General features: G+C 36.1%; 1 protein-coding gene across 1 annotated transcript in view; it reads left to right on the top strand.

The window, feature by feature from the left end:
• The window catches only part of Rcd1 (Reduction in Cnn dots 1), a 350852-nt gene that overhangs the window by 153008 nt on the left and 184940 nt on the right, over window positions 1–12904 (top strand). Inside the window, exon 5 of the mRNA XM_090374162.1 lies at window positions 306–480. Within this exon, the coding sequence (XP_090230288.1) occupies window positions 306–480 (175 nt within the window). The remainder of the gene's footprint in view (window positions 1–305; window positions 481–12904) is intronic.

Below are 12904 nucleotides of genomic sequence, written 5' to 3'. Positions count from 1 at the left end.
CATATACTTTGTGGGGCCCTACCATTCAGGAGCTATTTTCCTGCATTAGGACCCTCACAGTTGTTGTGAGGTTCCTCTCACCTTCTTTCTGGCTTCTCCTGTAGCTACTAGGTTCCTTATTCCCAGCATGGGATTCCTTCTCTTTTCTGTTAGTAGCATTCATATTTTTAAGTTCGGCAACCTTTGTATTTTGTAACTACTTTCAAACAAATCTATTATAAAATAAGCATACATCATTTTTATATAATTTAGGCACACTTAATAATGATGGTTATTAAGGTATATTTATGTACATTTTATTTCAGAACTGGTTGGACCACTACCCAGAATAGGATTTTTAGCAAAGTAATGAAAATTATGGAAATTGACAAATTAGCCAGGTTGTCATATGAAGGGTTAGCTAATGAACCTGTGATGAGGAGGATTGCTGTAGATAAAATGGCTAGGAGGATAAGGCAGGTGTATGCTTCATTTGGTTGGGTAAGAATATGTTACTCTATAATATAGAAGTTATTAAAAAATTGAAAAAAAAAAAGTTATTGAAATTATTGTTATTTCCGGTTTAATTTGCAGTTTTCTGCCCGATAAGAAAAAAAAAATACCATTTGCATTCAACTAACCACCAGATTATTCTAATGTTAGGTGTTTTTATTGACAAGAAACTTCTTTGATTTCTGAAATGAGGCTTGTGATTTATTTATTTTTGTTATTACCCATTTTTCAAGAAAATAAAATCTCAGGCTGGCCTTTGTTTTAATGGACTATTTTCTCACATGACAGAATTGCAGTTTTGTCACTGACCCTCATTTGGAGATCCTTTGTTATTCTGTCAGAGGCTGAAGCAATTCTTAACCATTTTAGGAGTGAATTTTCTGCACATATATTGGTTCTTGGGTGTGAACCTTAGAGTGGTTCGTTCTCTGAATTGAATTTATAGAATTTTGAAAATTTGTAAAAATGAAAACTTTATATTGTAAATGCTTCTAAATATAAATTTGTTTGCTTTTCCACTCGGTTAACCAACATTAGAGTTAAATTATAATTAAAATCAAACCAGAATTTTAAAACCAATTTAAAAACAAAAAGGTCATAATATCAAAAAAAAATTGTAAAAAGTCAGCATTAAATCTTTTTTATTTTTATGCATTAGATAGTATGAACCAGAGCTGTAATGCTCAATACATTCTACGTTGATATCAATATTTGTAAAATAATAAGAGAAGTTTACCTCAATGTAGTACGCAGAACACTTCCGTATGATACTCTCCAGAAATTAAGACGAAAAAATCAAAAAAACTTTAATGTAGAGTAACAAATAATTTAAAAATTAATTAAAAATAAATTTAACACAATTAAAAATCATCAGTTTAATGCAGTTAAAAATTAAAACAATTTAATGAAAAAATTTCAAAACGATTTTTCTTTCTGAAGCTGACAACACTTTTCGACCGTATGTCGTGATCACAGAAATGAAAATTACTGAATAGGAGTGGATACTAAACTTAAATAGGGATTATTTGTCTTCACGCATGTGCGTAAAAGCCCACGAATTGGAGATGAGATATGGCCAACGAACATTAACAAAAATTTTGTGTAATTTAATTTCTATGGTTTCTGCAATTAATAGTCGCGTCTAATTACGTTGGACACTAAGTATTTTGGCCTTGTTAAATAAAAAAGTATGTTTTTTGTTAACGGCGGTAAAGACTAATTCTGATACTAATATTCAAAGGAAAACGCATCAAACCTTGGTAAGATGAGTCACAATCACCGCAAGAAGTGTATACCAAGTCAACATAAGGTCGTTTATTATGTCATGCCATAAAATGTTGAGTTGCAGCATAAAGACACGAAAGTAAGAGATGTATTTGTGAAAAGAGGAAAGGAACATGTAGTATACGGAAACTGTTTAATGTAGGATGAAATGCATAACGCATAATTTTTCTCTGTATGAATTAGTCGTGTAAATAATTGTATATAGCATTCATGTATGTATATTGTATAATGCATCCTATGTTCATATGATATTGCTAACACATCAACTATTCATCTCATTACAGTACATATAATTTTACTAACAAAATAATTCTCTCTTACATGTAATACATCCTATGTTCATATGATATTGCTAACACATCAACTATTCATCAGAACCACTCTTAAATATTTAATATCATTAACAGTTAATGTCTGAATTATTCTCATGACATATTTACCTTATCCTAAAGTGACCAGACGTCCCGGATTATGTGGGACAGTTCTGGATTTAAGTTGTTGGAATTTCACTCTGCAGAAAAATATTTAATTTCTGTTGGTTTTATTGGGTTAAAAGAAGTATGTATTATTATTAGTTCACAGAGATACCTATATAATATAGGTATTTCTGTGAAATAAAACAAATATATATGAAAAAAAAAAAAAAAGTAAAATTGATGTCTCACATTGGAATACTATGGATCTGGTCACTTCACCTTATCTTATATTGATATTTTTACACTAATTTTATTCATTAACATTTCTCCTCATTAACCATTTAATTTATGAAAACTGTTCAATCTGTACTAAAGGTTTGGTGACTTACATTTAGCAGTCTTCCTATAGCATCAGAGTTCCTTACGTAGGGGCCTTCCTCGCTGTTCTTGTTTCTTGGGGATGGTTCTCTAGAGTAGGCTTTTCCTTTGCAGGACAGGAGTACTTTTGGCCATTCCTTCTTTGTCACATAGAATCTGTGCCTTTGCTTATCTTTAATCATGCCTTGCTTGCAACACAGGGCCCTTCATTTTACAGACTTACTGAGAGCTCTTCACTCATTCACGTAGCTTCTTTCTCTCCAACGTCTTTCACAATTTCTTCTTTTACGCACCCCTCTCATTCTGCACGTGAAGCTAACTAATTTATACAGGCCAAATCACTGCGCAGTTTCTTAACTATTTTTCTCATACCTTGTTTACCTGAAGCTTTGTTTTTCAATACACGGAAATGACAGAATCCTTTCATCTAACCCCTACTGTCAAAACTTTTAGAACATTGTGCACCATTGCCTCTCCCAAAATAACTGAGTACATCCTCAATGGGTGGTATGACAGAGGGATTAAGTGGACATGTACCCCCCCCCCCCTTGCACACCCTTTTAAATCCAGAGTTCTTCCACTTTGTCACATTGCTCTGCTAATTGTTCCTTTCCGCCTACTCTCTCTAACGGAACTATATCTGGACAGTTGTCAGTAAATTGTCTTAATTCCACCTGCTATTCTACACTTAAAATTAGATATTTGTAAGACTTTGTGTCTTAGAGTTCAACCAAACTGTGTGACACCTCGAACTAGAATGCTGATCGCATCAGCACCAGTTTTGCCAACTGTAGTCAGTTGAAAATAGCTAAGCCACAATCCAAAAATTGCCAAAATCTTATGTTAACAATGGGAAAAAAAAAAAAAAAATTGTAGCTAAAGGGAATTTAAACAATTGGTGTATAGTCTCCGAAAAACGACAGTGGGGACACATGCCCCTACCCTGAATTCACTACTGCAGATTATCATAGCCTAAAATTATGGAATTTTAGTTAAAAAAAAAAAAAAAAATTGGGAAAACTGTCAGGAAAATGGGTAACATTTTTTGTTATAGATATAGGTGGGCTGGCTAATTTTGTTATAGAGATTGGTGAGCTAAATCTTGTTATATAGAGATTGGTGAGCTAAATCTTTTTATATAGAGATAGGTGGCTTAAATTGAAAAGTGTCTGTCTAGCATCCACTGATCTTTAGAAGGCCTTAGAGAGTATGTTGTATGCAGCAATAGTTAGTGCATTGAGAAGGAAACAATTTCCTAAATCATTAATTGAATATATTATTCTCTTTCAGCAATCCTGTGCTAACGGCATGAGATACTCCGGCCAATGCGAGGTGATACATCCATCTAATGGAGTAAAGCAGAGTGATCCTCTATCACCTCTGTTATTCAACTTAGTTATGGACATGTTATTTACAGACCTACCAAGACATTTAGGGTTTGACCTTGGTACATCCAAGGTCAACTATCACATTCACTGATGTGCTCATCCTGGCAGCCTTAACAACTGCAGGACTACAATCCCTACTAGATCAGACCTATACATTTTGCATTAAGAGAGGTATGAAGATTAATCTTGTCAAATCTTGGACCTTGTCGTTGTTATCTTCTGGACGTGAAAAGAAGATGAAGTTCGAGTCGTAGCTTCTTGGTTGGAAATTCCAGACTTTTGTCTGGTACTGTTGAGATGATTTGGAAGTACTTAGGAGTAGAATTCACTACATTGGGTAAGGCATCAGTCGGGATCACCCTAGATGACCTGCTGGTGAGGCTTAGAACTGTCCCACTCAAGCTCCAGCAGAGGCTGTTTATCCTCCATACCTACCTGATACCCAGATTTTATCATCATTTGGTACTGGGGAGGATAACAGCTGCTAGACTTAATATTCTAGATGCCCAGGTGAGGTCAGCTGTAAAGCTATGGCTGCACCTGCCCAAATACAGTCACAGCATACTTTTATGTCACATATTGGAGGGGGGGGGATTAGGAACACCATCCTTTAGATGGACCAACCCCCTCCTTAAGCGACTGCAAGTAGAGAAGCTGTGTTACTCTTCCTCTGTCTTAAATAGAGAAATTTCTTTCTCTTCTACTATTTTGAGAGTTGAATAATGCCAATAGATGATTACAAGATGGAGAAAAAAGGTTAGAAACTTGTTACAAGGTTAGGAACATTGGAGCCGCCTCTTGCACTCATCCTATGACAGATGTGGCCTAAAAGAGTCACACAAGGTGTGTGTGTGCAGTGCATCGGTGGCGGGAAGATGGTACAAAGCTCCTGTCCGGCCATGCTTATTTATATTGACCTAGTTTGAACTAGGATCATGTCCTAGTTCAAACTAGAACATTGATCCTAGTTCCGGATCAGCATGATTATATACTAGCTGATCAGGAAGCCTTCTAGAGATTACCAATAGGTTCGGTCCGGTGTACTAACTAGTGGCCAGCCTGCGAATACCGTTTTAGAACTGTACCCTCGAAATGTAAGGAATATTGGATCTCGTCACGATGTTCATCATAACCTCAAAAGTCATCAATCATACTGCATGATGAAAGAGATAGGGAAGGGTTGACTGGAACTTAGCTCTAGAGACTAAACATGGGTTCCACCACTTCAAGCCTCCAATAGCAAAATGGTGGCATTACACCGGTTGATGAGAGTCATCTACCACCTAGTACTGCCTGGTAACATAGAGGAGCAGCATTCCTCCATGTGGTGGGCGCAACACCTTGACCCCTGCTTACGTTGGTTTACACCTGGGTGGTCACCCACCATGTAGTTGTGCATGGAGGTTATACCCAGGATTGTTGTAGAACTTCTCATCCACATTTCTCAGCAATGCCACCAAACGCCCGGGATGAAAATGCCACGATGCTGTCATGAACTTGATAGAAAATTGCTGGAGTCAGAAAGGATGGATGGTTCAAAAAGAACCTCATTACCATACAGAAGGACTCAGAAAACATGACTTTATGTGTGCATGGATGGCTTCTTGTTCCTTTTTGGATGCCCAGGTTGTGAGGTCCGACTGCAACCTGGAGGTCAGTCATTGACGTTAAGCCTATGACTGACCTCCAGATTGGTCTTAAGCTATGATCTTAAACGTAGAAATACTAGATCTTAAAGGTGCCTCCATAGCCAGGTAGACAGGAGCAGCAGTGCGTAGAACACGCTTCTTGATTAGACCGGGGTTCGAGCCCGTGACCACTAAATATGGAGGATGCGGAAAAGTCAGGGAATGACCACACCACCGCATTTCCCCGAGCAATACGGCCTTAGTTGCTTAATGCTCCTAAAAACCAAATAACAAACAAACTAGATCTTAAATATAGAAATAAATGCTATGGTCATAAGATTATTACTAAATATAATACCACTCTTATATCACGTGAAGTTAGTAATATACAATCGAACTTGGTTATAACGAGCATCAAGGGACCGACAAAATTTCCTCGTTATAACTGTTACTCACTATATCAGTGATAGCAGAGATGGGGAAACCCTTGGGGTGGTCAAACAATGAACACTTTATATCAGTGATGAGCTAAATCTACCTCCTATTTTTTAAATTCTCAATAATTTGATAAAAAAATAGATTCAAAAAACAAAAGAAATATTTAGAGAAAAAATAATATAAGTATATACCTACATATTATTTGTATTAATATGCTTGTATAAACTACAATATACATAATATTAAACACTTAATATTCCCAGCAGTGCCACCGAACCCATGGGATGAGGGTGAAGTGCCACGATGCTGTCATGAACCTGATAGAAAATTGCTTTAATCAAAAAGGATGGATTATAGACAAAAAGGAATTACAGACAAATAAGTCTGTAATTTTAAAACCATACACTTAATACTAAACACAATTTATTTCTCTGTAGGTAATAATAAACATGATTTCAATTAGTCTTTCTTTATGAATCTGCTTGGTTTAAAGATTTCACTTTGATATTTCTTAAGTTTCTCCTTAAAACCCTCAATGTGTTAAGTCTCGTTACTTGCCTCAGTTCCTTCAAAAAATTGACTAATGTGTCTATTGCACCATGAGCTTGTGAAATTTCTGCACTGATTTTGATTCACTTGTCGTCATATCATCATGACAATCATTGCCTTTACCATTGTCGTTATCATCTTTGTTGAGCCCAGCTTCTACAATGTCACTCTCTGTAGAAAGACCACTAGTTAATAAGTCGTCATCGACTTGTACAAATTCACCGATGTTATCTGTATTAAAACCTACAACGTTGTTATGTAGCAACCATTCAGATAATGGTAAGTTGTTTTCTTCATTTCCATCTTCATCAACAACTGAAATTTCATTCGAATTTAATTTCAATTTCTTGAAGCAATTCGATATGGTTGTCGAAGTAACGTTGTTCCACGCATCATTTAATAAATTTATAGCATCCAATATCGATATAGACTCTGTAAGTTTTTGTTCTCTTTGACCGATCAGATGTCCAAATATGGAGGACGCGGAAAGGTCAGGGAATGACCACTGCATATCCCCGGAGAATATGGCCTTAGTTGCTAATGCTCCTAAAAACCAAATAACAACAACAACTGATCAGATGTAGAACTAGAAATCTTTTATAAAATACTTTCAAGCTCTTGATTATACCGATGTCCATTGGTTGTAAAATTAGTGTCGCATTGGGAGGCAGAAACTCTAGCTTAATGTTGGACAAATTTTGAATCTGGGGATGTGCAGGACAGTTATCAACTAACAATAAAATATTTTTCTTCTTTTTGAATAGCTCCTTATTCCAATCATTTACATATTTCCAAAAAATATCTGAAGTCATCCAAGCTTTCTTGTTTGCAGTGTAATCCACAGGAAGTTTCCTTACGTTTTTGAAACACTAGGGTTTTAACGATTTTTTCAATAACAAACAGTTTTTTTTATCAGTTCCTGTCATATTTGCGCATTTGCGCATACGAGCACCGTCAAGGGAGCCTTTGATTTTTTTTCACCAACACATTTTTCCCTTTGAATTTAAATATATTATCAGGTGGCAAATTATAAAAAAGTCCTGTTTCGTCGATGTTGTAGATGTCTTTGTTATTGAAATATTTCCTGATTTCTGCCCAAATACAGTTAATCCATTCATTGCCATTATTGGTTCTGCAGATTGAGATTCTCCACTAATTTTTGTATAAATGATGTTATGTCGGTTTTTAAATCGATCCAGCCAACCATTGTTACATATGAAATCATAGTGTCCAAATTGTTTAGCAAATTTTTCCACTTGAGCCTTCAAGATTGGACTGTCTATTGAAAATCCAGCACTTCTTTTTGTGGTGAACCATTGAAGCAGTGCTTCATCAACATTTGTAATGTCACACTTTCTAAATTTTTTTTTTTTTTTTTCCTGGTTATGTTCTTTCCCAGTGCCGATTTGTAAACATCTTTATTCTTCCACAATGTCAATACACTTGAAGAGGATAAAGAAAACTTTTTACACACTTCAAAACATCTTTATTCTTCCACAATGTCAATACACTTGAAGAGGACAAAGAAAACTTTACACACTTCAACATTTTTTGCACCATGTTTTAACTCGCAAATAATTTTGTCTTTTTTGTGAATCAAGAGACACTTTCTTTTATTAGCAGACATGTTTCCGAAGGAAGGGTTCGTTTCTAACTGATTTTACTTTAAAACGATAAAGTGATCTGCAATCAAAGTTCTTAGAAGTCTCGAAATGCATACAACGTTCTTAGAAGTCCCAAAATGCATACAACGTTCTTAGAAGTCGTGAAATAAATTTATGGTAGAGCAAATACAAGACTATCTGTAAATAGGGTAATGCTACAAGCGGAAAGCCAATGCATTATTGTATAGCCCCCGTCCCCAGAAGGACAAGGTTATAAACCAGCTGCTAATCTGATGCAGGTGGTCATGAAGTTATTCGCCCTTTTCATTTTCGTCTATTCCAAGAATTTGGGTTTTTTTGACTATCCGAGCAATTAAGAATGTTTGCATAGTTACCAAAATTTGTTTGGTATGTCTGTGTAGTACACCCATTATAACAGTGAGCGATTGTATGGAGATATGTGTAAATTAAAATAATTATGGCTTTTTGCTCTTCACCGCCATGATCTCGTTATTTCTGTGCTTGTTATAACCAAGTTCGACTAGTTTATTAAGATTTCACCTAAACCAGTGGTTCCCAATCTACTGAGATCTCTGGACCCTTTCAAAAATCAAAAAAGTTTAAGGACCCCTATATATTGCTCACTGGCTACAATAGTGGCACAACTCAAAATTCTTAATTTTTGAGTTAATACAACTGATGAGGTTGGGATAGTGGTCTCTGCATTTATGCAATAACAGTACAAAGTGAGATCAATATTATCTCGCTAGATGGCACAAGTGTCATTATGCCATCTGAGTTTTTGCTTCATCAAGAAGCATCAACAGTGGCACTTCTTCAGTGTGCCCCATCCTTGGGACTGAATGGGGCGCTGTCTGTGTGCAATAGTGATCCTTTTTGAGTTGTGCCAGTATTGGAGTGTAATGCAATGCAAATTTATTGTTGTAGGTCATCAGCAAAACGAGGGTGACTGTGCAACTCGTTATTATAGAAAAATATTAAAAGATTGCTAAAGTCTGGTCCATTCGTCCCATCAAATTATGTTATATTATCTAGAACTGCCAGAAAGACAGAAAACCCTTTCTAGGTGACAGAGACGAATCATTGCAATTTTTATGACCTGAAAGATTTCGCCCGACGTACTTTTATGAAATTTAATGAAAATACCGATGAAATGCTAGCTTTAAAGCAGAAAAGCAGCATTTGGACTCTATTTTGTAAAACAACATACAAATAGGATGATTATAAATCAGTTAATGTTAAAGCTAGTAAAACAAGAAAACCTTTGGAGACATTTGTAGATTTCAAATTGTAAAAAGGCTACAAGAGTTCTATTCCAATTTCGGAAAAGAAGCACAGTGAGCTCCACTGTTTGTTGAACAATAACACAATTTCCAATGTCATGTCGGCTTTTATAACAGTCTAAAAGTTAATTTATGGAAGGAATAAATTTTTCTAAGAATGACTTAAATTCTTCCATTTTGTTTGTTTGTACACCAATAATTACATACTAACTTCTTGTTCTTATTTATGATTTATCGCAATTATGCTCTCAAAGATTAAAATGTAATTCATACATGTTACTGAGTTTATGAATATAAATAAAGTTCTTGTTTAATGGTTTTTTTTTTTTTTTTTTTTTTCATGCTAATTACCTTCCATCTTTTTTAGGAGACTCAAGTCACAAATTTTTAGTGTTTGTTGGTGCAATAGTGGCACAACTCAAAAGGGGGGATTAAATTTTCGAGTATTCTGGTTACCCATAAGGGAATGTTGATCAAACCAGCCTAATTTTAAGTACCATTGGGTATGATGAGATGAATCACAATATGTTTCAACAATCACATAATTTCTTCAATTATAAAAAAACTAATTTTAAAAGCCTAATTTTTTTTTTCATTGATTTTCTCAGAATTGCGATTTTTGAGTTATGCCACTATTGAAGCCAGTGAGTGATATATGCATATGTTTCTCTGTGTGTAATGTATGAATACTGAGTTTTCTGAAAAGAAAATTCAAAATTGTAAGTTTAAAACAACTGAACTTTATTCTTATTTTTAACCTAAATATATAATAATAACTTTATTTATCAACAGTTTGCTATACATACAATGAATAATTTGACCAGTTCCAGAGGGTACAATTCCTGGACCCAGGAACTGCTCTATGGACCCCTAGAGGTCCGCGGACCAAAGTTTGGGAAATGCTGGCCTAAACTACTATACATTTGGTAACGTTTCTGGTATCTTACCAATACCCATCATCAGAATGCACTGTTGGGGGAACAAAAATAGAAAAGGTTACAAATTTGAATACAATTACCAATATTACGATTACAATTATCAATATTATGATTATAATTACCAACATTATGAATATTACAATTACAATTTGCAGATAAACAATTCCAAGTTTGGATTTGTTTTTTGGAAATTGTAACACCAATTGTTACAATAGAACCAGATATTAAATTAAGGAAATACAAAGAGATTAAATTCTTACCTGCTCACAGACGACTCCTCTTGCTGATGCTCCCAGAAATTTTCCTCATCGATTTGTGCATACAGGCAAAAGGCCTGCCAGTAGTTAATTTATAGGAGTGGGATTATTTCCAGTAGCCAATAAAATTGTGTCAAGATTTTTATCATCAATCTTCATGGACTAATAACATTAGTCCGTGAAGAGCAGTGTCCATTGATAACCACTCTCTGTCTTCTCCCACTCAACGATCCTTTTATCCATTGTAGCAACTTGCCCTTAATGCCATACTGCTCCAATTTATACAGTAGTCTTCCATGCCACAGTATCAAAAGCTTTCCTAAAATCCAAGTACAGTGGATTCCTGTTATTTGGGTCACCGGTTAATCGGGGCAGCCGTTTATTTGGGGCAGATCTTAAAAAACAGAACCCAGTCGAGAAAATAGCCAGGGTTTACTTCGCTTAATTGGGAGAGCATACCGTTTAATTGGGACAGGAGACCGCAGCACTGGAGATTACCCTACCATTGTTTCCGACGGTACCACGTGGTTCAGTCGAAATTCTGGAGGTCACAACCATAAAACAGTAAAAACAATTAGCAGTCACCTGTTTATTGGGCTTTTCTGTTAGTGAAATCTATCATAAACGGACATTTATGATAGATTTAACATTTATTTACGTTTAACTTTATTGTTGAAGTTAAACGTAAGAAAAGCACCTGGGGTGGATGGGATCTATCCAGTTATATTAAAGGAGGCGGCAAAGCAACTAAGCAAACCCTTAGCCATAATTATGAGACCATCCTTGGACTCAGGGGAGGTTCCCACGGACTGGAGATGTGCAAATGTATCCCCAATTCACAAAGGGGATCGAAGGGTGACACGAGTAATTACACACCAGTTAGTTTAACTTCTGTTCTGGGTAAAATAATGGAGTCGCTGGTTAAAGATGCATTGCAGGATCATCTAGATAAGACTGCAGCAATAACTCAGACACAGCATGGGTTTGTTAAGGGAAAGTCTTGTCTGACAGATTTGATAGGATATTATGATGTGGTTACAAAGGAACTGGATGCAAAAAATAATTTTGATATCATATGTTTGGATTTCAGGAAAGCTTTTGACACTATTGCGCATGGAAGACTACTGTACAAATTGGAGCAGAATGGTATTAAGGGTAAGTTGCTACAATGGATAAAAGGATGGTTAAGTGGGAGAAGACAGAGGGTGGTAATCAATGGGTGCTGCTCTTCTTGGACTAATGTTATTAGTGGAGTCCCACAGGGTTCGGTGTTAGGTCCACTGTTGTTTTGTATATTTATCAATGATATTGATGAAGGTATATCAGGCTTAATGTCGAAGTTTGCAGATGATAAAAAGGTTGGCAGGGTTGTTAATGACAGTAATGGCAGTGTGCTACTGCAACAGGATCTAGATAATTTGGGCAGATGGGCTAAGAAGTGGCAACTGAAGTTTAACCTTGACAAATGCAAAGTACTGCATATGGGTAGAAGTAACCCCAGAGAAACGTACCAACTGTGTGGTACTACACTTAAGGTGGTAGAAAATGAAAAAGACCTGGGAGTAATTGTGCAGTCAGATATGAAGCTCTCTGAGCAGTGTAGACAGGCGGCCAGGGCAGGTCATGGGGTTTTGTCAATGATATATAGGAATTTTGCTAGCAGGGAAAAGGAGGTGATTATCCCTCTGTATAAGGCAATGGTCAGGCCATGCCTTGAGTACTGCGTACAGGTCTGGAGGCCTCATTTTAGGAAGGATGTAGATTTACTTGAGCGTGTACAGAGAAGGGCAACAAGATTGGTGAGGGGAATGAAGGGATCCTCTTACCAAGAGAGGCTTAAGTTCTGCAAATTGCAGTGGCTGGAGACTAGGCACCTGTGCGATGATCTGATTGAGATATATAAGGCCTTGAATGGGTTGAGCACGCTGAATTCTGATGGGATCCTTCCACTTGTTCAGATTACGAACCTAAGGGGGCATAAATTCAAATTAAGAAAAGACAGATGTAGAATAGATGTGCGGAAATTTGCCTTTAGCCAGTGGGTGGTTAATTGCTGGAACAAACTTCCATTTGTCGTTGTGGAAGTTGATAGGTTGAACAAATTTAAGGAGGAACTGGACAGGCATTTGGAGGGAATGGTGTGATTTTTTTTTTTTTTTTTTTTTTTTTTTTTTGGCTGATGCTGCATAAGCTCATACATTTGCTTTCTTGCATCACATGCCACTACT

This window comes from Mastigoproctus giganteus, chromosome 5, assembly GCF_048544385.1.
Source record: "Mastigoproctus giganteus isolate SK-2022 chromosome 5, ASM4854438v1, whole genome shotgun sequence".
NCBI lineage: Eukaryota > Metazoa > Arthropoda > Arachnida > Uropygi > Thelyphonidae > Mastigoproctus > Mastigoproctus giganteus.
Note: the sequence above shows the minus strand (reverse complement) of the source record. Positions and strands in the feature narration are given on the sequence as shown.